We start from the raw sequence: 25,575 nt of genomic DNA, 5'->3' as shown, positions 1-25,575 counted from the left end.
TCACTAATACTCAACCCTACAAAGAGCCAAACCCACCCTTTGTACAATAAACTGTAAATTACAATCGAAAACAAAACAAGACAAACAGTTCTACACGTTAAAAACCTTCTCACTCAAGGACGTTTTAAACGTAGCAATCCTATCAATCTTGAAGACTTCAGTTTGATGAATAATTCTGCCTTTTCTCTCTGCGTGAAGTCGTGTCTTGCTTCCTCTGCCTCGTGCTCTTCTTATAGAGTTTATTTTGCCTTGTACAATCCTTATCTGATAAGGTAAGGAAGTTATTGTTAAACAAGGATTCCTTTTTTAAAGTACAATCCTTATTATATACAACTTCCTTCCTTAATAATATATTTAAGGTTTTCCTTATTTGTATCAACTTGTACCTTTAATATATTATTTTTACTTTGACAAATAACTCTATTTTACTTGACCTTGGACTCTAGCTTGACTTCTTTTGCTGCGTACATTTGCTACTGTTCTTTGCGCTTCTTGTCTATCATCAAAACATGAATAATCGATTCTATCATATTCTATCACTTCTCAATCAAGTGCTGGTTTTAGAGACAATTCTTTGCGTTTTATAGATGAGTTTGTTTTTCAGTCACTTAAACCGGATCCTGGAGAAAGAATATCCATTGGTAAATATAGCCCTAGAATACGAGATGAAGTGAGAAAACATTATATTCAACAAGGGCCTTGTCAATCGGATATTAATGATAATGAATATCCTCAAATTAGATTCGAAATGAAATGCATCGATTTTCTATAGTATTCTTGATAAAAAGTAGATGGTTTTTTTTAATTATAAAATAATATATTCACTATTAAAATTTATTGGGGCCTTAAACTTTTGGAGGCCTAAGGAGTCTTTTTAACTTTATTCTTGTGCCACTCCTATCCTTACCTTGAATCACTCTTAGTAGTGTCACCCCTATCTTTAAATCCTGAATTCGTCTTTGATCGCAAGAATATAAACATATCTATGGAGTTGGGTTTGGATGGAATCTACAAGAAAAAAAGACTAAAGCAATTTTTCAATGTCGTTATAAGTTGGATAGTCAAATGTGTTATACTACTTTTAAATAGAAGCTGAAGCAGTTTTCCTTTTATTCAAAAGAAGCTAAAAAAATAATTTTTTTTTATAAAAACGGAAAAGGGTCTAAAATACCCTCAAAGTATTGGAAATGGTATAGAATTACCCTCCATCCACCTATTGGCTCCAAAATACCCTTCCCACCCACCTATTGGGTCCAAAATACCCTTGTCATCCACCTTTTGATTCAAAATTGACCACTTATTTAACGATTTTATATTTAAACTATTTAAATATTTTTTTAGATACGTGGCGCTCAACTATTTTATAATTTAACTTATTAGTATAATTTATAAATCAATTCACTACCTACTCATTACAAATTAAACCCCTCTAAATTAATAAACCCGTCACATTATTAATGCAACAGCAGATTAGCTACTGCCAATTGAGTGTTTTTAAAAATTAGAGGCGAAAATATCTACAGAAGTAAATTATCATGCATTCAAGTGTCTAAATAAAATTACCAATAAACTTAAAAGTCTGACTATGTTCATCTTAATTATTCTTACGTCTCAATTATGTGATGTTAATTCATAGGTAACTTTTTTTCAAAATAATATATTAAAGGTTTTAAAACAAATCATAAATATTTATGAAATTATAATTAAAAAAAGTGCATGAATTAATTCGGGATGTATTACTTCTTTACCTTTAATCATAAATTTCTAATTCAATTTTGAAAGAAAATGTCCTCCTAAATAAGCGGCTCAATCTAAATTTAATTGGGGCTTCGATTCGGACTCGAATAATATTGGATGTCATTTTCAGGAATCTATAATTTCATCGTGTTTTAGTAGTATTTATGACGATTTCGATACTATAATTGGATTATTAATTGGGTGAGGTTTAGTTAGTAATGAGTGGGTAGTGGGTTGGTTTATAAATTATATTAATAAATTATATTATAACCAATAGTTGAACGCCAAGTATTTTAAAAAATATTTAAAGAGTTTAATTTTAAAACAAATAAAAAAGTGGTCAATTTTGAATCCAAAGATGGATGACAAGGGTATTTTGGAGCCAATAGGTGGATGAAAAGGACATTTTGGAGCCAATAGGCGGATGAAGGGTAATTTTATACCATTTTCAATACTTTAAGGGTATTTTAGACCCTTTTCGGTTATAAAAATAGAAGTGCAAAAGTATTTTCTTTTCGAGACTAAAATGTCCCATATATATAATATATACACATTATTTTAAGTATTATTTTACACAACTAGAAAATAAGAAGAAGTTAACAAGTAACAACAATATTTTTAAGTATTATTTTACGGAACTAGAAAACAAGAAGAAGGTAACAAGTAACAACAATATTTTATATAAGATTAGAAAAAAAAAAGAATTAAAGATTTCAATTCTCCAAAAATATATATTATTGATTAAGAATTTGTATATGAACTTTTTAATTTAATAAAATACAATTTTAATTTAATTTTTAGCAATTGATATTTAACTTAGTCTCTCTCTATAAAATAATCTTAATATTAAAATTATATTAATATTTGTCCTTAATGGTGATTTAATCCTCAAAAACACTTTTTCTAAAAAAAAATTAGTCAAACAAAATTTGTTTATAAAAAGTACTTCTCAAATGAATTAGTCAAACATAATTTATTTTTTTTCAAAATTACTTTTTTAAAAAGTGTTTTTAAAAATAAACAGTTTTTATAAATAATGTCAAATAAGTGCTAAGTAAACAGTGACAATACACTCTACTAAATCTTTGTCTATCTCAATTAAACCTCAGCACATCTGTACAATTTATGATATCATAATTTTTAAAAAAGTTCAAAATGTAAACAGACAGTGAAATGGTACTTTAATTGCTCTAAGCTAGAATAAAATAACAGTACATCACAATAAAATCTTTGAATTCCTTAATCTATTGTATATCAAGTTTTTAAAAAAAAAAATAAAATTGTAAGTGTGGTTTAGCAAATGTAGTGTTAGAACTGGATGTGTAGTGAACAGATGACATGCACCCACTACACACATCTAATACTACACTACATTTGCTATTTAATCAAAACCATGAAATCTGTTTATAATAATCTATTAATAAAGTAAACAAAGACAATACATTTGCTGATCAAGTTAATTAAAACTTTAAAATCAATTATTCTACATCATGAATCAACACAAATGTACATCATGAATCAACACAAATGGTGGTTTTTAGAATCAAATAATTCAGTTCACATTATAACAATGTTTTCAATAATTTATACAACTAGTTCCTAATTTTGAAACCCGATATCCTCTTTATTGAAGAGATTTATTAAAAGACGGCGAAACATAACAACCCCTAATGAAATTACATCAAAAGACAGAAGAGTATCTCCAAATCATCGCCTGACATAGATCATCATATAGTGAAAATACCAAATCACCCTTGCTAGAAAACACTAATGTTGTCCAATATCTATGTGCTTCCTAGCCTCTTATATTATTGAAATTGTTATGATTCAATTCATCGGGTAATGGGGACGCCTATTTTAAAAATGAAATGTGGAAGTGAACAAAATATATGCCAAACACCCTATTTAAATATTGAAACACTTGACGAGAGGGAGTTGCTCGGATGGTAAGCACCCCTCACTTTCAGTCCAAAGGTTGCGACTTCCAGTCACAAAGGAGCAAAAGGGGTGGGAGCTCCTAGGAGGAGGGTAAAAAAATATTGAAACACTCAAACTTAATCAAAATAAAGTATTTTTATATATATAAAAATAATACATTGAACCCTTCAAAAGAACTAATCTAATATGAACAAAAGCTTCTAAGAGATTTCTAGATTCAAAATAATAAGAGTTAATATCTCAAAAGGTCACTCAACTTTGGAAATTTATCTAGTAAAGTTATTAAACTTTATTTTGTATCAATAAACTTAGACCTTTATATCAATAAAATCACTCACCTAAATGTATTACTAAAGTAAATTGATATAACAAAATAAATTATTTTCTGTGTTACTCATGATTAAAATTATAAACAAATAGCTGAAAATTACTATTTTATTAGAAAAGTTAACTTTCATAATAAAAATACAAACTTAAATACATTTTGAAATAATAAAAATAAAATAATAAAAACTAATTACAATTTTGAAATATTAAAATACAAATTTAATTTTCATACTTGTTTTAAATTTAACTTTAAATACATTTTTCTTTCAAAAAAATTCTCTCCAAAAGCATACTAATATTTATCAGTAGGTATAAGGAATATTCGAACAAAAATCACTGTATCACATTTTAAAATTTTCTTTCATTATCAAATATCACAAACTTTTCTGTATGTACTAATGGAAATGTGAATGCGCAAAAACATAATTAAAATTGTTGTTTTCATCTTATAATAAGTGACTGCCAATTGGTTGAGGATTCTCTCTTAATCTCGATTTCAGAATCGACAATGATAACGAAGAAAAAATAAAAAAAAATTATAAATTAAGTTGAGTGATTTTATTGATGCAAAACAAAGTTTAATGATTTTGTTCGATAAATTTACAAAATTGAGTGACCTTTTGAGATATTAACTCAAATAATAAGACATAACTCCCACCATGAGAAAAGAAAGGTAGAAGCGATCAAAGACCATCTTCGTCTTCACCTAAGAAACATCATTGATCCTACAATCAGATTATGCCAAGTGACATACCAAAAATAATATCAATATAAACCACACATATTGAAATCTAAAATAATTTCTAAATAAATAAATAAATATTTAACAATAATATTTATCGTGTACTTTTCGATTCATCTATATTTTCTAAACGTATGCCAATGAAAAAGTCCAATTCTTCAAAATTCTACTTTTAATAAAAAAAAAAATATTGTAACTTAGCATAAAGTAAATTATCACAAACATCTAGATAAGAAAGTTATACCAATATCAATTATAACATTAATATTACTATTGTTGTGATCACACTATGAACCAATTGTTATTACTTTTTTCGATTTTTCATTAACCCCCAGCTAACTAGCTTTTAACATTATTTTCTCCGACTAAAATTCAAATTCAAAACCTCCTTATAAAATTACAATTTTTACTGGTGAAAGACTAATTCAAATTTTGTATCAGATATTATAACTATGATATATTTGGGTGGACTCCCTAAAATGATATCATAATTGTATCGAATTCTTAAAAATTGCACTATATTTAAAAAAATTTGATACACATCTATCAACAATTTTAAATAGTCCGAACATCAAAAGTTGAAGGCAAGCGTTAATGGAATATTTTTTCAGTAAATTCATGTAATAAGATTTTCAATTTTTAAAGCAGAGACATTCTGTGAATATTATGTACAAGATGTTAATATGTCTACGTGATCAACTTTATAAAAAATTAAGTGTTTATTTAATCACACTAAATTTGAAGAAAATAAATATCAGGATCCGACTCCTCTCCACTTTCCTTTCCTCAATTTTTTCTAAGTTCTTACTTGAATGCGAGACACATGACAGATAAAAATTAACGGTTAAAATTTAATTAAATAAAAATAAGAGTTTAATTATGATTTAGATAAGTGATAATGAATGTTTCATTAAAAAAATAGTTCTTTTTCTAGTCTTTTTCTTACTAGTATTATCTTCAATTAGAAAAGAGAAATTTTTTTATAATATCTTTATGGACAAAATATTATACTTTAATGACTTCTGATTATTTTCTTATTTTTTATGAAATATTAATTATTTAAATTATAATTAGAATCTTATTCTAATCAATTAGATCTTAGTCATTGATTTTTATCTATGACATGTGTCTCACATTCAAGTAAAAATTTAAAAAAATAAAAAGGAGCCAAATTTTAAATATCTGCAAAAATAAAATCAAAAAAAATATTTATATATTACGCTTATTTTATTATTTCATCATGTTTGTCCTTGGAGTGCAATTCCTTCCCATACACTAAACACATACGTGAAACACATTGCTACATCACTTTGGTAAAAGCATTTTTAAACAAGAAAAGCAACTAACCAAACACAAGTAAAGTGTAAAATCTTGGAAGAGTAATTAAAACACTGCTTTTGCCTTCCCACACTTTTGGGTCCGCGAATCGTATTGAAATGTGATTAAATTCTAGTTCACGTAAAAAAATTTACTAAACTCAAAAATGATCAATCTATATAGACAATTAACTAATGATAATAGCTTAATTATCGTTAAATATGTTTCTTAGTGACCGTTAACACTCTTTGTAAATGTCTATAAATCATATAGCGACATTGAATCCAATGTCAATTATTTAGCGCTGGTAAATGTTTTTGCACTCTTTGTTATCGTGCCTATCTATTACTTCTAAAAGTTATTTATGTTATAGTGATTGAGGATAAAACAATCTTTAACCAAAAAAAACTCCATACCTAATAAAATTCATTTGAAACATCTGATTAACAAAAGAATTATCGCTACACCGCAATCCTATCGATACTCTCTCACACTTTGTTCCCTAAAAAAAGAACCTCAGACTTTATTCAATAAAAAGTGAGAAAAACATGAATAAAGAAAAGAGAACATATACATTACTTCTTTTAAACTCCAGTTTTCTCACTCCATGGATGCATACTCAACTTATCTCTTATATATATTACCTATGTTGAGGTTGTAACATAAAAAAGCTAAAATGGTTTAACCAAAAAACAAAATAAGAGAAAGTGAAGATGTCTCCATCTTGTTTAGTATTTTTTTTCTCAAACTCAATCTTTGTTTTATCTTTATTTTCTTTGACAATTCATGCCCATCGTTGCACTCAGGATTTCTTATTTGAAACCCATAGTAGAAATCTAACATTATGCAAGAGATACAAACATAGGAATGGAGTTGAATTTGGATGGAAAGTCGAAAACACGACGACTAATATTCTCAAGGTCAGAGGCGGATCTAGAGCTTGTTAATTTATGAGTTCAACTAAACTTATTGCTTTCGATTCATACATAAATACATGCATAAAAAATTGTATATTTGTGTTTTGAATAAACTTACCATGGGCTAGGCTATAATCCTCCTACTTAAGTACTTTGACCATATTTGATCATTTTTTTTATGACAAGGGAAAGCACACTAGACAAGTTTAATGTGACGAGCTCAACCCAGAAGGCAAATCCCTTGCTTTCGCGAGAGAGGTTTCGAATTTGAGAACTCCAACATGGAAGTCCCAAGCTCAAACCNACTTAAGTACTTTGACCATATTTGATCATTTTTTTTATGACAAGGGAAAGCACACTAGACAAGCTTAATGTGACGAGCTCAACCCAGAAGGCAAATCCCTTGCTTTCGCGAGAGAGGTTTCGAATTTGAGAACTCCAACATGGAAGTCCCAAGCTCAAACCACTGGGCCACCCCAAAGGGTTGAGCACCTTTTCTTTTCGATTGTAGTGTTTGAAGATTCGATCATTTTTGTATGATTGTTATCGTACTACCCTTTTTTTTTTTTTGGATTTTCCCTATTTCTTTCAAAATTCATTTTTGTCTAATATGGCTTTTACTATTTTTTTGAAAAATCATTATAGGAATTCTTTTGTTAATACCCTAAGAATCGATCGAACTCTTTCGTTAGAAAATTACATTATTGGGGTGATTTTTTTTTATATATATACATAAATTTGTTGAATCCTTTTGGTTTGTGGGAAGTTTGTAGTATAATGGTAAAAATGGTTCAAAAGTCGGGTCAGGTTACATGTTCAAATTAAATTTCAAGTATGGTATTCTTGCATTACTTTCAATCCCCTAGGAAGAATTTTCAATCATGCATGCTATTAATCCACTGACTTTAAATTCTGAATCCATCTCTGTTTCAGCAGGTGTTGGTGGGAGCAAGATTAGATAGTAAAACCGGATGGTTAGCTTGGGGTTTGAACTTAGGACCAGAACCAAGAATGGTAGGGACTCAAGCACTTATTGGCATCAAACAAACAAATGGTTCATTTCTTGGTAACACATACAATGTCACACAATATATTAAAATAGGGTGCAATCTTTTACCAACTCCAATTGATTTAAATGTAAGCAATTTGATATTTGGTCGTCTTGGTCATATTCAATATCACACCATAGAAGCCACTATATATCTTCCTCAAACAGTTAATATTTCAAGAATTAATCATGTTTGGCAAGTTGGAAAAGTTGCAATTGGAATGGAACCAAAAATTCATGAAAAAACAATCAGAAATTATGATAGCACAGAGATCATTGATTTGCAGACTGGCACATCTATAAGCATTAGATCTGCTAGACGCCATCAAGCAAGAGTTGTAAGTCATGGTCTATATTTTTTTTCGAATTTAACTTATATACACACGTAACATTATATATAAAATAATGTTACATTATTGATTTTGTATTTTACCATGCATGTGGTAGAGGTTATACACATTATTTTTCATGAACTTAATTCCGCTTATGTGTAATAGTCTACTAGTAATCTTTTAGTTGATCTGATAGCGCAAATTTATTTTAAGCCATCAATAATTTAATTGTTTTTTTTCATTGCATGCATGTAATGTCCTTCAAACAGGGTAAAACCTTATTCATATAAGATATTGATATCAAGCTAATACATACATTAATATATAAACTTTATTAAGTTACTTAACCATGATATGTGAATTGAATTGGTTTTACGTAAGGCGGATGATTTAGGAGATTGTTGTACTTGGCTCCATTTTAAAATTGGATCCTCCTACTTATCAATTTGTTGAACTCCTATACTCATAAGAACACAATATTTTAAACNAAATATTTCGAATCATGGTGAGACCATATGTACTGCTCTCCAACTCATTACAATGATCTCGTAAAATTTTATTTTTTAAAACTCCTTAAAACCGTATTACCAAAATATTCATGGATTAACGCACTGAAGAAATTGTTTATTTGCTATTAAATGGCGTCTAAATACCTAAAAATATCATGAGTCGTGGTGAAACCATCTTGTAAAAATTTTCAAAATAAAGAGTAATATATATTATATATCAGAGATATAAGTTTCTATTCCAAATAGAAAATTTCAATTTATTCACAATATTAATTGTATTTTCGGTGATAACAAAGAATATAATAATTTATTTATTTGATCAAATAAATTGGTGATGGGATGAAAACTAACGAGGACAAGATAGTTAATATTTTCAGCTCAGAAGGGCATATTAGTCTTTTCAAATACATGTAAACAACCCTAGGGTTTCTCCTCCTACAAAAACCCCCCAATTTACACACAGCTGCAGACGCCTCTGTTATCATCTTATAGAGAAAAAAGCTCGAGAGAAAGAGAAGAGCAAAAATGGGAGTTTTCACCTTCGTTTGCAAAGGTTCAGGAGACGAATGGAGTGCTAAGCAACTCAAGGGTGATCTAGAAGCATCTGCTTCTTGTAGCTATGATCTACAACGCAAGCTTGTTAAAGCTGCTCTTGCTTCTGACTCTTCTGGTGGTGTTCAGTCATCATTCTCCTTTGTTACACCTTCCTCTGCTGTTTTCCAGGTATAGAATTTAATGGGTGTGTTTTATTTTTCATTTTTATGAATATTCTGGATCTGGGTATTTTACCTAGTGTTGAAAGATTTTGAATTTGAGATGTGTAGATTGAATGATCAGTGGAACTGTGAGTCGGAATATGTTCGTTTATCTGTCTGATTTAACCTGAGAATCAACTATTGTATGAATTCCTCATGTGCAATTTTATGGTACTAGGGATTTTGAATAAGAAGAAACAAAAGCTGACTGGCTATTTGGTTTGTTGTTTTAGTATTTTGAACAGAAATGGGACTACACTGGAATTTGATCATCTGTTTGTTGCTTGACTTGTGTGTTACTGGTTGAGTGTTTATATTGGGGGATTCTGTGATGATACAATTGAAGGCTTGTTTCTCTAAACATTCGCAGTGGCCGCCTAAGATCTTTCGCCTTCGCCAGGCTTGAGAGATAATGCTGCTTTTATCCTTCCTTGGATGTCTGAGATCCCCAAACTGCATTGATTTACAAAATTTTGTTTGATTTTTCCAGTTCCATATTTAAATGTTGTTTCTGAATTATTCATAGTCTTAATTTTGGAATGAAATAACACGGGCCTCACGTTCTTCTGGCCTGATAACATACTCCAAATACCTCATAACGCGTTCATCTCAGTATATTAAGCACGGGCAGGGTGTTGCAGCCTCGACTGCCTTTGAATTTGTATATTTTCATTATGAATTGTTAGGTTTGCAGAATATAGAGGGATGATAAATTGTATTGTTTGTTTGCACATTGTATAGGTGATCATTGGTGGTGGTGGCGGTGGCGGTTTCATTGGTGGTGGAGCAGCAGCAGCAGCTCCTTCAGGTGGTGGAGCAGCTGCAGAAGCAGCTCCAGCTGAGGAGAAGAAGGAAGAGAAAGAAGAGAGTGACGACGATATGGGATTCTCACTCTTCGATTAGATTGGGCATTACTATATAGTAGTACAATTTTCTGTTGATTTCATCTTTTGTTAGCTTCATTTTGTTGCTTCTAAAGTTTTGATTAAAACATTGGATTATCAGTTTTGGTGTTTAGGTGTCTAAATGACATTGTGTTTTCATGGTTCTATGAACTCATTTTGAGTTACTATTATCAAAGAATGGCTGAATCTCTCTAAAAGTGTCAACAATTTTAAACTGATTGTCCTGGTGGATTTTTGTCACAATTATATCAAACCGCAAACTTAATCCTGTTACTCCGATAAAATTTTGTGACTGTAAATTATTAATTATTTCATTAGAGGGACAAAATAGATAATTCGAAGTTAAATTATTACTTAATATAGAATGAAGAAAGTAAGTGACATAAATTGAAACAGATATAATCGGCTAATTTGCTGGTTACTGCTGCTGGCTAATTTGATGGTTACTGCTACTTTTTAAGATAACATCAAATTGACTTGGTCCTCACGAGTTTGAGGATGAATTTACATATTTTTTGAATGTATATATGAATTTATCTACAATATATTACAATATTTTATTGATGATTTACTTTTTGGCAAAATAGTCTGGTGGACCCTCGTTCTTGTATCGGATTATATTATGGACTTTTTTACTTAGCTTTTTATCATCTGAATCGATCATTCATCATCCTTATGTGGCATCATCTGAACCCTTATACTCAATATAACACAATATATTAAACCCCTCTGATAATTGATCATCCTTATGTGATATTAATGCAAGAGAGTGTAGTGAGACGCCATATGTGACATTAATGCAAGAGAGTGTAGTGAGACGCCGAGAGTGTAGTGAGACGCTGCAAAGGCAAGTGAACATGATATTTGAAATTTCAACTTTTACTTCTTAGTTATGAAAATTATTTTTTTAAAAAAAAAAAAATTAAAAAGAAAAGAAACTCCATCTTCTTCTCAACATTACCTTTTTTAGCCATCCCAACACCAATCTATTTTTCTTTCTTATCCACACTCTATTGTTATTTATCTTCATTTTCTCTTTCACTTATTTCTTCTTTCTCCCACCCATCCCTATTTTTTTCTCTTCAATCATCACTTTCCCTCTTTTTGCCCTCCCATACCTGAATTTGTATCTTCTGTCTTTCCTTGCTCCTTTTCAACTTCTTTCTTGTTTTTTTTGTTACCCTAAATAAAAAACAAAATTAGGCAAAAAATTTTGAACATAATAAGCAAAGAAAACTAAGAAATTAGGGGAGTTTTTGATATCTCTAATGAGTAACTTGACCTCTTTTGGTGTCAAAATTATTTTTGTATTTGTAAGCAATTTGGGGTGTGAAATAATAGTTAGTATTGGATTATGAAAAGTTTGGTTAGATCTGGTTGTTAGATGGCTTGATTGTTGTTATTGTGGTTGTTAGATGACTTAGGTTATTGTTACTTTGATCTCACCGGTAAAAATGGCGATGACGCCAGCAAAAACGGACGCGCCATCAAAAATGGAGACGACGCAATGGCTCCATCGATTTCTCCGGCATCGACGAGATGACCTACCTTGTTCCGACCATTTTGTATTGCTATCCATGCCGGAAAATTGAAAATGCTATATTGGGTTTTACAATTGGATTCTAATGGGTTTTAGACGCCGACTTGGTGGTGAAATAGTGAAAATAGGGAGGATTAAAAATGTCAAAAATAAATTACAATGGCACTAGCGGGGAGTGAAGTAGTTTCATGACTTCATTAGATTGCTGGATTGTGAAAAAATTGAAGAAGAAAAAAATGGGGATATGGAGATGGTGGAGTTTTGACAGTGATGGTGGGTTAGGGAAGGTGGAGGAAAATAATAATTTTATTTTATTTGATAAAATAGATTTTTTTAAATTTGTCTTTTATTTAATATTTTTACTAATAATTAAAAAAATTATTATGAAGAAAATTATGATTTGACATTAATATATATGACATGGATATGACATGAATATAACATGTCATCTATGTAAGGGAGAGTGATATACACACATGGTCAGAGGGTCCACCGGACTATTCTGCTTTTACTTTTTATTGTTGATAAGTAAAATGTGTTTATTGTACAATTTAAATACAGGTTCAAATGTTTAAATGATAGAGTAACAAGTCCACTTTATTTGTGACTAAATAGAATATCAAGACAAGTTAAAAGAGATTATCTATGTATTTAGCCAAATCCTAGTTATCTTTTTTTTTTATCACAACTCCTTTATTTTTATCTGGTTTTAAAAATTGCTTATGCTTTACCTTACCTATAAAAATAATAATTCGCATAAAATACCAAAATCTTCAAACACTTTTTTCCTAAGAAACCTAATGAATTTGCTAAACAGAAAAACAGTTTTTCAAAAATAATTTAAAGTATTTTTAGAAAAAATATATTTACGTAAATTATAAGCTAGAGGCTTTCTATTCGTGGAAATTACTATTTTCAGTCCTTACTTATTCCCTAATTCACAAAACGCCTCCCCAAAATCTCTAGGGTTTTATTTTTCACCAAAAAAATTCCAATTTCATTTCATTGTTGATACAGAGATTTTCTCATAAATTGTTCAATCTCTAATGGAAGAAGCAAATGAGAGAGAGAAACTGACACTTGTGACCCGAAAATCCTGTTTCGGACTACCCACTTCTTGCCCTAACTGTTTACCTGTTTACGTTTACCTCAAATTCTCCGCAACTCCATTTGATTTGGATTTCAATCTCAATAACCCTGATTCTGGTACTTATTTTTGCTTACTAATGATCAAAATTTTATCTTTAAAATGATTTTTGTTATAGCTATTTTCTGAGTTTTTGGTAATAGTTACTTAATGCTATCAAAATTATGCTTCTTTGCGCTGAAGGGTTGCAAAAGTGTATAATTTTATTGTCATTTTCTTGTTTCAGATGATCATATTTTGTTATCATCTAAGATGTTGATTTTTAGTGTTTTCTGTAAGTTTCTGATTGTTTAACTTGGATTTTTGAATAATGAGATAATTTATGTTCGTTTTAGCTCTGAATGTTGGACATATTTATCCTAGATGTGTGAAACCTAACCAACAAAGTAGGTTAGAGAGAGTAAATTTTGTGGTTCTATTGCACAGTTGTTTATCTAATGAAGTGGCGGAATATTTTCTGTGAAAAATATGGAAAAAATGCAAATTGTGAGAACTCTAATGTCAGTTCTTATGATATGTGTCCACCAGATGACATATACTTATCATTAGGATGCTTTAACTGATAATTCATATCCCTTTGTTCTAGCAATGTTCAACGATTAATTACTTTTGGTGTTTTAGACGAGTCAAACTTTTAGCATCTAAGAGTGTAGCCTAGAGGTCAATGAATTTGGTTGGAAATGTCAGCCCTAGTTTAGGCAAAAATACTAGGTAATTTCTTCTTATTTGTCCGAACCTTGGTTGATAGAATACCCGGTACTTGTGATGGTTGGAGGTTGAAGGTACCCCGTAGAAAAGTTGAGGTGCGCAAGCTGGTCCGGACACCACAATTATAAAAACATTGCTTTGGTTGAAGTGGGATTCTTGAGTTTGCCTGATTCCGTTTTTTTTTTAAGAACTATGGTAGTTAATTTTCTTGATGGATAAAGAAAATTTTCTAGTCTTTTATTTCTTCTTGAAGGTCTTCATTTCAGTGTAGAAGCAGACTCTCCAAATTTATGAGCTCGAGTAATTTTACAACAGTTAGGAGTCTTTTGACCTTAGATTTTTATGGAGCAATATTTTTCTTTTGAACTTATTGTTCTCTAACATAGGTTAACTGTGTTTCCAAAAAATAAAGCGCAAAAAAGTTGCACGGATGCTCGGTTGGAGTGTGGGAAATCTTTTGAAAATAAACATTATGCATATAACGGAAGGCAAAGCAATCCTAATTTCCCTAGTATTTTTGATGAATAAATGCCAAATACATGTGCCATTAGAAAAAAACGGGACTTGTAATATTTACAATCAATGATCATTTGTTTAACTTTCACATTTTCACAAGTCCTCCCAAGCTTTAAAATATCAGAATTTAATCATAATATAATTCCTGCTTTAGATTGATGAGATCTCTATCAAACCATCATTATATTGTTCGTTTCTTTCTACTTTCTCTTTATCTTCTCGTATCACCTGTCTAATCAAACCATAAAAATCTTCTACACCATGACGTACTTGCCTCCCGGTCGAGTTAGATACTAAAGAATCATATGCGAAGTGATAATATTCTTATAATGTAATTGTTACAGGCAGGAGCGAATTTACCATGCAGTTTAAGTGCACATGAATCCATGGTCTTCCCACAAAATGAGTTTTTTTTTTTTTTCATATTTTAAAATTGATATTACCTGCTGACACCCATTCTACAAAAAGGCTTAATGATGCACTTGATTGGAAGCTGAGTTGTCTACCTAGAGGAACAAGGATAGTTCCCACTTAACACATTTTTTTTCCTTTCTTTAGTAGTGGGCCCATGTTTTAGAAATCCTAGAGCCACCTCTAGTTATAGCCCCAGAATTTTGGTTCAGTTGTGAGGATGCAACAGAGATGTACTTTCTTAAAGGACTCACAATTTCTCTATATTAATCTGCATTAGTTCTGGACAAACACAATGAACATGAAGGATCATTTTAGGAAGTTGGGACTAAGTCTTCTTGTTGTTCTTACATAATATCGGACTCGGTTGTTTAGTTCTGTTAGATACTTGTATGTCCATATATGAAATGGACCCTATATCAGTAGAATGTGCTTAGAGGATTGTACCCAACTGAGATTGAATTGTAGTTGAATTAACTGATTGATAAACAAGTGCCAAAGTCCTTGGGTATGTTCAGCGTTGTTGAAGGCGCTCATCTTAGCGCCTTAGGTGAGAGGCAAGGCGAGCCCTAATCACCTGGCGAGTGGAGCATACATCGAAAAGGAACAATAAGGCGCAAGGCAAGGGGATTGAGGCATTACCTTTTGTTTTTTAAAAAAACTGATGCAGCAACTAAGAATTTAAAACGTAATTTTAGGGTTTATATCCTCAAATTTCTTTAAAAAAACAATTAAAATACCTCAAACTTCAAAGAGTCCACTGAGTTCTCTTCTTCCCTTCGTTCTCTTCAGCTGTAAAAGCCAAAAAGTGACGTCTTCTTCTTCTTCTTCTTCTTCTTTGTTCTCCTTTCTTCTTTCTCCTCTGTTTCAGCAGTCTTTCTTCTCCGTTTTTCTTGTTTCTCCTCTCCCTCTGTTTCTGACATCAACCAGTAACCACATCTGCATTGTGCACAGCTTTTTCTTCCTCTGTTTTTTTGGCCTTTATTTTCTATTTTGTGTGGATCTGCCCAGTTTTTTTTTTCATTTTCTAGTCCATATATTTTTATTTTCTGCTCAATTCAGTTTAGTGTTCTATTTGTATTGAGATATTTGTTAATATGTTATTTCTATGGAGATTTTGGTTATATATAGATGCAATTAAATATTTTAATTGTTGGTATTAATTGATGTCTCACTTCATAAAGGTGAGTGCCTCGCTCTCGCCTAAGTGAGGAAGGCCCTTATCGCCTTACGCCTTTTCCGTTAGATGGTACGTATGCTGTGGTCTAGCTGCTCAACTCTTTGTTTGAGTTGATTTCTAGCTCGGAATGGGGAGATTTCATGTGTCCAATGATCCAAAAACTATCTGATATTAGAAGAACATCTATATATACCATGTTAAGAGAATCTCGAGCTAGAGAAACCCATTTGTACTTGTGATGAAGTTAGATATATTTACCAATACTTGAAACAGGGAAGCAGAGAATGGGTGGGACTGAGTCCTTGAATTTTTCCTATCAGTAGGCCGAGTCCAATATAGATGATACAATGATGTGTTAAATGATGATCGTTACAAGAATAAAAGAGCATAGACTTGGGACTTCAAGATAAATTTGTAGCAATTGAATGGTAAAGCTTATTGATAAATTTGGCCAGTAAGCTCTATTGCCAAAATATTTCAGTTATAACTTTTATGCAGTACTGTCTTTTTAAGTAGGAATTCCTAAGTATTCTCTCATCAGGCTAATAATTTCAAATGAGAGAAATTTGTGAGTGCCTTTACGGTTTTCTCCATTTGGTTTATTCATTTTATCTGTTAATCAGGTTTTGCAATATTTTGAGTCAATTAATACGCCATATCCTTTCTTTCAGCACATTGAGTCATCCTATAGGTTGATTGCCCAATTTATTGTGTTTTCGCCAGATCAAATACCTTATGTCGAATCTGGTACATACGTAGCCTACAACAATGAGAAGGGTGGAGTTATCCGCAGTTTAAGCGAAGATGGTTTTGTTGATTTGGACTCTCAAGTCCGTGGTATACCTGAATGGATATCAGCAAAGGCTATGGTTGATTCATGGCTTGCAGATGCCACTATTTATGAACTCTGGGTGGGTTCTGACGGAACTTCCGCACACAAGATTTACTATTCAGATCTCCCGTGGCCACTTGGAAAAATCTTGTACTTAAAGCAAGTTCATGTTGTGAAACAAATTCTTGGTATTACAAAAGAAAATGCTGAAAGAAGAGAGGAAGAGGTAATATAGTTCTATTGGTACCTGTTCTTTTTCCTCTATTTTGCTGCACTCACAGTATGAGAGCAAATCTCCCAGAACAGATTTTGTCTAAATTTGTATCTGTAAGTGTATTCTAAGGTGCATGAGAAGGGGAAGGGAAGGGTCTAGTGCTCATTCAACCTTACAACTTAGCTATAAATTAACTGTTTGCTACAATTATATTCTCGAAGAGAGTAATCAAATTTATGGATTTTTCTGCAGTAGGAAACTATTTATCTTGTAGAAATCCTAAAATAGTCGCAAAAAAACAAATATATTGGATATGAGAATGAAATAGGCCTGAATGGACTATGGAGTGTAATGGATACTGTGTCAATTTCAATTTGTTTGTCCTACTTTCCTTTTTAGTCCATTTATTAAAGAATGTCTCTTTCCTTAACTCTTTAGTTTCAACTTTCCACACGACCTGTTTAAGACCACAAGATTAAATGACATTTTGCTACATTCTACATACCTTCAATTTAAGACCATTAGACTCAAAAGTCTTCTTCACTTTCTTAAGCTCCGTGCTAAGTCAAATAGGATAATAAAATTGAAACGGGGGGAGTATTAGAAATCATAAAGCCCACTCAAGCTAGTTTGAGGTCGAAGTGTTGTAGAAACTATGCAGTCTCTGCATTGCTGTGGGCAGTGCTTTGGAAAGGAGCGTTTAGCGATGAAGCGAAGCGTTGCGAGCCTTCTGCGCTTCACAGACAAGAATGTGTATGTGGGCGCTTCGTCACTTAAAGCGTGAAGCGGGGTCTTATCGATTTTTTCCGCTTCACGCTTCCCTGAACAGTGGCTGTGGGAAGAATCCAGACAGTTGAATGAGATCCCCTTTTTGCTTCATTTGTGATCTTTCTTGCAGCTATAATTTCACATATTGTTCATTATGGGGTTAATCAAAACCTTTTGCTGGACAGATTTACAGGAATGCCAATGATGCCTTTAGTGCTTTATCAACTAGATTAGGGGAGCAGGCCTATTTCTTCGAGAACAGGTTACCTCATCCAAAAACATAACTAAGCAAATTTATCATTTTCTTTGCATCATTATTTACTAATCTCTAAAGTTATCTAACAGGCCGACAAGTTTGGATGCAGTTTTCCTCGGTCATGCACTTTTTACACTGTATGCATTGCCTGTGAGTACGCTTTGGCTTTATTTAACCAATTTTACGTGCTTAGATTTTGTTCAGACTTGTACTCTAATTATATGGTAAATTTGGAAGTAACTGTTTTAATAATAATAGTTACAACTTATAGTTACTAGGTAGAGATAACAATTGGTTCCTCTCATGTGAAACAACTACTTAAACAATCTTGTGCCTGTCTACATTATTGTGTAAGAAGGGAACAAGTTATTGAGATGAAGAAGGAGCACTGGTCAACTGACACTAGAATAACGTTCATTTTGGAATCGTTGGGAATAATATTTCCTGAGCACTAAAACTGCTTGATTAAGAAAGTGGTGCTGTTTGGCTGTTTCAAAGCTCATTTGAATGATAGTGGTTTTGTTTGAAACAAACATGAAATATGCACAAGTAGATGGCTATGCAAAAATTTGAAATAGTTAAAGATGTTTAGAAGTATTTGGAATATGTCAGAAGTTGACTTCTTTAATCTGGGACTGGTTGGAAAGCACAGCAGGCAGTTGATTGTTTGTATCTTACACAACCCTTTTGTTTTATCAGAGCAGTGCAAAATAGATGTGATTGTCACTCTGGAACTTCTACTTTTTACCTTTATTTTTCTATTTCTGCTGATAGGAAACTTCAGTGCTCCGAAGCAAGCTCTTGGAACATGATAATCTTGTAAGATACACTGAGAAGTATAAAAGTGAACTGGTAGATTCTAGCGGATCATCATCTTCCGGTACACATTCCCAGAGTGATCCTTCTTCATCTGTGCCAAGGCGTCCTTCACAATGGAGTGAGTAACTTTCTGAGAGTACCATATTATTCTGCTTTATATAGATTTTGGTTGTTCTCTTCCATTATTTTGGAATTCTTGCGTGTGATAGTCTGTTAGTTGCATCATTAATATATATTTTCCTTTTCTATGTTTCTGTTAAAGTTTAAAAATTCAAATCTTGAAGGCCTATGCTCCGGTTTTTATTGTTGGTCGAACTCCTTACTATGCCTGCTAAAACCCCGATCTTTTTAATTTAGGGCTGTTGTTTGTTCGAGGGATGAGCACATTTAATAATCCCAATACTCAGTTTTATATATGCAACACTTAGTTTCTGGTATAGAATCTTTTTTTAGTTCTATAATTTCTGCACAAGTAATGTAAATATGAATTTTTTTTGCAACTTGTGAGGTAACCCTGTCACATTTTATGGAATTAGCCAATGGTAGCTGATAGTGTACCACTAGTAGTATAATTTAGTCTGGGAGTAGCCATAGACACCTGAACTTTGCTTTTGATATTTCATTTAGATAACTAATCTTTATTTCTGACATATTGAACACTTCGACCTGTTGGTTTTTTTTTATTAAGTTCTAAATGCTGGCATGGCGGATTGTGCATTTCCCATATGAGATTTAGCTAATAAAATGACTTTAGACCCATAAACTGAAAATTGTTGTTTCTTTTCCAATTTCTCTCCTGACAATACCACCCTCCACAAAAAAAGGAAAAACAAAGAAGAAAAATGTAGTGGGTAACAAAATATTGGAGTTTTGATTTTTGGGTTCAACTCGGCAATAAGAGATGAGTTATTGCGTGGGGGGGGGGGGTAGATGTTGAGAGCATAAAGACCGGTGAAGTGGCTCACCTATGCCGAGGTTGCAATTTAGTTGCAAATCTGAGCAGTTGATCTCAAGATAAGTGAGATAAGACTTTTGTTTGAGTCTTGAAGTTGTTGAGGGAGGGTTTGGATTTGGACGACAGAGAGGAGGCTTAGAAGAAGGAGAAGAATGAGGAAAAGAATTAAATTGCTACATGTCTTTACCTTTCTTCTTTATATTGCAACATGCCTTCCATGCATTTGTTTTTGCTACATCCACCTGCATTTAAACTTCATGCGTTAGGTAGTTTTTTGTTGACGTATCAATTAATGCTACTGTGGGAGGAGACTTGGAGCACTTCCCAGTTTTGATGGAGTTGCACTAAGGATCAACCTTATAATCCTTTTTTATTTTCCTTGGTCATGGATACATGAACAAGAAAAATTCAAAGTGAGGTGCCATGGCGTATGTTACTTGTGGATGACATTGCTCTGGCTGATGAGACTCATGGCAGCGTTAATGCCAAGCTGGAGGTTTTGAGATGGACTTTGGACTGTATTACTGTAAATGATTCAGTTTGAGCAGGGCCAAGATAGAGTACTTGGTGTGTTTAAGTTACCAGTTTCAAAAAAAAAAAGACTACTTGGTGTGCAAGTTCAGTGACATAGGGCATGAGGCTGTTGTGGATAGTGGGACATGATACACAAGTCATCCAAAAGAGAGGAAGTTTTAAGTATCTTGAGTCTATTATCCAAGAAAATAGAGAGATTGAAGAGGAAGTCACTCATCGTATTGGTGGAGGGTGGATAAATACAGGCTCGCATGTGATAAGAAGGTGCCACCAAACCTTTAAGGCAGGTTCTACAGGGTGGTAGTTGGACCAACTGTGTTGATGGGCCACTCAAAAGCTCTCATGTTTAGAAGTTGAAAGTTGTGGAAATGAGGATGTTGCAATAGATGTGTAGGCATACTAGGAGAGATAAGATTAAAAATGAGAATATCCATGATAAAGTTGAGTAGTTCTGGTGGAGGACAAGTGGAGGAAAGCGAGTTGAGATGGTTTGGGCATGTGAGGAGGAGAGGCAGGGATGCCCCAATGCGGAGGTGTGAGAGGTTGGCTATGGATGGTTTCAAGAGAGGTAGAGGTATACTGAAGAAGTATTTGGAGGAGATGATTAGAGAGGACATCACTCAATTTTAGCTTATCCAGGAAATGACCTTTAGATAGGAGGGTGTGAATGACATGAATTAGGTATTAAGATAGCTGTCATGTTATTCGTCCATATTAGTAGGTGTAGTATTGCTCCTCTAGTTTTTGTCTTTTGATTTCTACTTTCTGTTGTTTCTTGTACTCCGACTATCATATTATTTTACTGTAGCTATGTCCTGTTACCATTTTTTTTGTTTTTGCTACTATATGGTTGTTTTGTTCTATTTATTCATTTAGGTTCAAAACCCAAAAGCAAGCCTAAGAGGGAAAAAACTGAGGAAGAGAAAAAGTTCCGTAGAAGGGCTAAATATTTTCTGGTCACTCAGCTAGTTGCAGTTTTAGTTTTCCTCTCTCTCTTTGGAGGATCTGATGCTGCTGAAGTGGAGCTTGATGAAGACGATGATGGTGCGGATTATGATTGAGCAGTGAGCGTGGGCGCCTTGATCTTCACTTTCGAGAGTAGTTTAGACTCTTGTAGTATCCCTCTTTTTAATTTGGAAAATTTTGAATTCTTCCTGATGTACAAATTGCTGCCATGAATTATGGTATCACTGTAGAATAAATTGTTTTTCTTCTTCATAAATCGTGGTCTGAGTTGCACCCTTCAGAAAAATAGGGTAACGGACAAATACGAGATGGAAATTACAGTTTCTTTCAACTTTTGATAATTTACTACAATTTTTTTTCCAACTTCAGTTTTGATGGATGTTGGAAAATGGTAGAAGCATTCATGCTTTGGAGGAGGTTTCTTTGTTTGTCATTTGGATAGTAGTCAAAACTTCTCTATAACAATCATTCTCTATAATACAATTCACAATGGCCATTATGTTTTTTTTTATAGAATTCGATCTTTCATATTATGTTATATTACAATAGATATGTATGTTGTTTATAACAATATTGGAATGGCATAATACATAAATGTGCTTTTTAATTTAGTTTCAAATTATATTTATGCTCTTCAAATTTGGATGTACATAAATGGACACCTAAACTTGTATAAAGTTGAACAAATAGACACACATGTCCTACATGTCATTTTTTGTCCTATGTGGTGTCCTACATGTATTGTGCCATGTAGGACTCATGTGTTTATTTATTTAAAAGTTGGATAGTTAAAGTGCTTGTTTGTGCATTATGAAAATTGGAGATCAAAGTTAAAATTTAAAGTTAAGTTGAGGATCTAATATATGTATTATGTCTATTGGAACAGTCGGATGTTATTATAATGGAGGCCTGGATTTGACATTTTAGAACAGCTGTTAGATTGTCATATGGTGCATTATTTTGCTTCAGAAGTTGATGTATGTATTGTTGTCTTTCATCTACAATTAAGGTGTGTTTGGTATCAAGGAAAATGTTGTTCACTTAGCTTGTGTTTGATATGAAGGAAAATATTTTTTAGAAAATATTTATTTGAAAAATAAGTAGATTTTTTATTTATTTTCTCATGCTTGGTTGGTGAGTAGAAAATATTTTGCGGAAAAGATTTTTAGTGTTTGATTTATGCATGAAAAATATTTTTGAGAAAAATCTTTTATTTTTACTAGAGTAGAAAATAATTTTTGAAATTGAAAATATTTTCTTAAAAAACGAACTTAAAATTTTTTTTGGGGGTTGGGGGGTTTGTGGGAGGGGAGGGTGGTGGTGGTGGTGGTGGTGAGGGAGGTCTAGGGTAGGGATGAAAAAGTAAAAAATTAAAGTTGTAACATTTTTAAAAAACAAAGTTAAATTTTTTTTTGGATGGGAGGCTAATAGGGGATGGGTGGGGGATCAAGGATAGGGGTGAAAATTTTTTTGAAGTTGAAAATATTTTTTGAAATAAACTTAATTTTTTTGGAGGTGAGTGGGGCTGGGGGCTGGCAAGGGAGGGTGGAGAGTAAGGGCGGAAATAAAAATTTGCAGTAGAAAATATTTTTTAAAAATAAACTTAAATTTTATTTTTAAATGGGGTGTATGTGTTTGATAGGGGGCTGATGGGGGTAAGGGGTAAAAATTAATAAATTGAAATTAGAAATATCTTAGGATAAAAAGAATGAAGTTAAAAACATGCTTTAAATTTTCCTTAAGGTAGGAAGGGAAGTCATTTTCCTTAACGAAAAGGCTTAAATATGCCATTGAACTTTCAGAAAAGGCTCATTTATGTGATCAGTTAAAAGTTTAGCTTATTTAATTTATGCCATTACTTTTAAAGAAAAGGCTCATTCATGCCATTATTTTTTAACGGTGGTTTTATAAAATCATTTTTGACACGTGATCAATTATAATTCGGTCACGTCATCATTTTTTTAAATTAAAAAATAAAAAAAAATAGCCTTTCTGAACGTTCGATGACATATTTGAGCCTTTTCCTTTTTCCTTAAATTTGAGAAAAATGAGTTGATTTAGAAAACATTTATCAAGACATTAAACCCTACCAAACATGAAAAAGTTGAAAAACATTTTCCGAAAAATATTTTCCTTCGTACAAAAATACACCCTTAATTGTATGATAAGTTGTCTAAGTATACACTAAAATTTGATGATAAGTCTACTGATTGACCTAGTGTATTTGATATACGCTTACTATCGAGAGAAATCAAAAATTTCATTTTATGAAAGAACTTTGTCCCAAGTTGATGAGGAAGAGCAAGATTCGTATGCTTATACCTAAAAATACTTTTAACTTAACTTTCACATAATTAATGCAAGCAATATATATTTATATATTTAACGAATGGTTCTTCTTTTGAATTAAGATGCAGTCAAAAAAGTTGAATAGTAAATTAAGATATAATGTAAGAAATAAAAATAAATGACAAATATGACGTAGTTTCTTTACGATTTAATTTTCAATCATTTTGTGAAGTTGATCGATTCTAAAGAAGAACATTCAAATGGTCTCTCGATGATTTGAACTTAAAATCTTCATATTAGAAATAAGAAATGCTCATCATTTGAATAGTTTCTCTTATCTTAATTTACCCCTTCAAAACGTATNTTAACGAAAAGGCTTAAATATGCCATTGAACTTTCAGAAAAGGCTCATTTATGTGATCAGTTAAAAGTTTAGCTTATTTAATTTATGCCATTACTTTTAAAGAAAAGGCTCATTCATGCCATTATTTTTTAACGGTGGTTTTATAAAATCATTTTTGACACGTGATCAATTATAATTCGGTCACGTCATCATTTTTTTAAATTAAAAAATAAAAAAAAATAGCCTTTCTGAACGTTCGATGACATATTTGAGCCTTTTCCTTTTTCCTTAAATTTGAGAAAAATGAGTTGATTTAGAAAACATTTATCAAGACATTAAACCCTACCAAACATGAAAAAGTTGAAAAACATTTTCCGAAAAATATTTTCCTTCGTACAAAAATACACCCTTAATTGTATGATAAGTTGTCTAAGTATACACTAAAATTTGATGATAAGTCTACTGATTGACCTAGTGTATTTGATATACGCTTACTATCGAGAGAAATCAAAAATTTCATTTTATGAAAGAACTTTGTCCCAAGTTGATGAGGAAGAGCAAGATTCGTATGCTTATACCTAAAAATACTTTTAACTTAACTTTCACATAATTAATGCAAGCAATATATATTTATATATTTAACGAATGGTTCTTCTTTTGAATTAAGATGCAGTCAAAAAAGTTGAATAGTAAATTAAGATATAATGTAAGAAATAAAAATAAATGACAAATATGACGTAGTTTCTTTACGATTTAATTTTCAATCATTTTGTGAAGTTGATCGATTCTAAAGAAGAACATTCAAATGGTCTCTCGATGATTTGAACTTAAAATCTTCATATTAGAAATAAGAAATGCTCATCATTTGAATAGTTTCTCTTATCTTAATTTACCCCTTCAAAACGTATTTCATACTCTATTTCTAAATTTAAAAAACGTCATCGACAAAATAATAAAGTTCAAAATAATTTGAGAATTTTTCTAAGGTATGAAATTTGTTGAGAGTCAGCCATCACGATCGATGAAAAATTCTACATTTAGTCGTCAAGTGATCTCTTCCATTCTCTTTCTCATTCTATTTTTTTTCTTCATTGATTACTTTCAACACCCACACTTTTTGGTGTGGTGTGTTTAGTACGGAGAAAATTATTTTTCAATTTTTATTTTATATTGATTGATTAAAATGTTACGTAAAAATATATTTTCTAGAAAAATAATAAGCTTCATATGTTGCATAAGTCACATTCTAAGTTTATCATCACCTTTTTACCGATCAAACCTATACTCCTTGACCATCCCACCGTCGAACCCCCCTCTCTATCCCTATGTCTTCATAACATTTTTGTTAGATAACTTGTAAAATATTCTTAGAATATATAATATTTTCATACTTATTTATCAAAACATTAAAAAATAAGTAAAAAAAATCATTTATTTTTTAAGAAAAAACGATCAATCGAAAGAAAGAGCAATCATATATGCTTAACTCATATGCCTCAAGAATCCTTATTTACAAACAAACGGTACATACATTTTCTTCAAAATCATTTTTGTAAAAAAGGTTCCCCCC

The 25,575-nt window shown here is 31.8% G+C and overlaps 3 protein-coding genes and 1 non-coding gene across 5 annotated transcripts; all 4 read left to right on the top strand.

The window, feature by feature from the left end:
- The first annotated feature begins 6,731 nt into the window (after positions 1 to 6,731).
- On the top strand, positions 6,732 to 8,839 carry LOC107024757 (cytochrome b561 and DOMON domain-containing protein At2g04850-like). Of its 2 annotated transcripts, none has more exons than XM_015225726.2 (2): positions 6,732 to 6,981; positions 7,915 to 8,839. In XM_015225726.2, exons 1-2 carry the CDS (start codon positions 6,775 to 6,777, stop codon positions 8,413 to 8,415), a joined length of 708 nt encoding a protein of 235 aa, XP_015081212.1. In that variant the 5' UTR covers positions 6,732 to 6,774; the 3' UTR covers positions 8,416 to 8,839. The 2 variants fall into 2 exon arrangements, with proteins under 2 accessions (XP_015081212.1, XP_027774132.1); XM_027918331.1 differs by having other exon boundaries at positions 7,912 to 8,839.
- Positions 8,840 to 9,307: 468 nt separating this feature from the next.
- On the top strand, positions 9,308 to 10,724 carry LOC107026448 (60S acidic ribosomal protein P3-like). The gene is made up of 2 exons (XM_015227414.2): positions 9,308 to 9,590; positions 10,364 to 10,724. The coding sequence occupies exons 1-2, from the start codon at positions 9,393 to 9,395 to the stop codon at positions 10,523 to 10,525; spliced, it is 360 nt and encodes a 119-aa protein (XP_015082900.1). The 5' UTR covers positions 9,308 to 9,392; the 3' UTR covers positions 10,526 to 10,724.
- Positions 9,946 to 10,069, top strand: LOC114078170. The gene has a single exon (XR_003579712.1). It is a non-coding gene; the product is annotated as a small nucleolar RNA SNORD14 (small nucleolar RNA).
- Positions 10,725 to 12,978: 2,254 nt separating the features above from the next.
- Positions 12,979 to 21,884, top strand: LOC107024024 (mitochondrial outer membrane import complex protein METAXIN). Its single transcript, XM_015224900.2, has 6 exons — positions 12,979 to 13,273; positions 16,753 to 17,087; positions 18,029 to 18,105; positions 18,189 to 18,249; positions 18,874 to 19,036; positions 21,284 to 21,884. The coding sequence occupies exons 1-6, from the start codon at positions 13,114 to 13,116 to the stop codon at positions 21,466 to 21,468; spliced, it is 981 nt and encodes a 326-aa protein (XP_015080386.1). The 5' UTR covers positions 12,979 to 13,113; the 3' UTR covers positions 21,469 to 21,884.
- The last annotated feature ends 3,691 nt before the right edge of the window (positions 21,885 to 25,575 follow it).

Source organism: Solanum pennellii, chromosome 7 (assembly GCF_001406875.1).
Source record: "Solanum pennellii chromosome 7, SPENNV200".
Lineage (NCBI taxonomy): Eukaryota > Viridiplantae > Streptophyta > Magnoliopsida > Solanales > Solanaceae > Solanum > Solanum pennellii.
This window is presented reverse-complemented; position numbering and strand designations above follow the sequence as displayed.

Coding starts and splice junctions, on each gene's coding strand:
- LOC107024757 (XM_027918331.1), top strand. CDS start 6,775: ATGTCTCCATCTTGTTTAGTATTTTTTTTCTCAAACTCAATCTTTGTT. Junction 6,982..7,911: donor CGACGACTAATATTCTCAAG/GTCAGAGGCGGA, acceptor TCTCTGTTTCAG/CAGGTGTTGGTGGGAGCAAG.
- LOC107026448 (XM_015227414.2), top strand. CDS start 9,393: ATGGGAGTTTTCACCTTCGTTTGCAAAGGTTCAGGAGACGAATGGAGT. Junction 9,591..10,363: donor CTTCCTCTGCTGTTTTCCAG/GTATAGAATTTA, acceptor CACATTGTATAG/GTGATCATTGGTGGTGGTGG.
- LOC107024024 (XM_015224900.2), top strand. CDS start 13,114: ATGGAAGAAGCAAATGAGAGAGAGAAACTGACACTTGTGACCCGAAAA. Junction 13,274..16,752: donor TCTCAATAACCCTGATTCTG/GTACTTATTTTT, acceptor TGTTTTCGCCAG/ATCAAATACCTTATGTCGAA. Junction 17,088..18,028: donor CTGAAAGAAGAGAGGAAGAG/GTAATATAGTTC, acceptor TTTGCTGGACAG/ATTTACAGGAATGCCAATGA.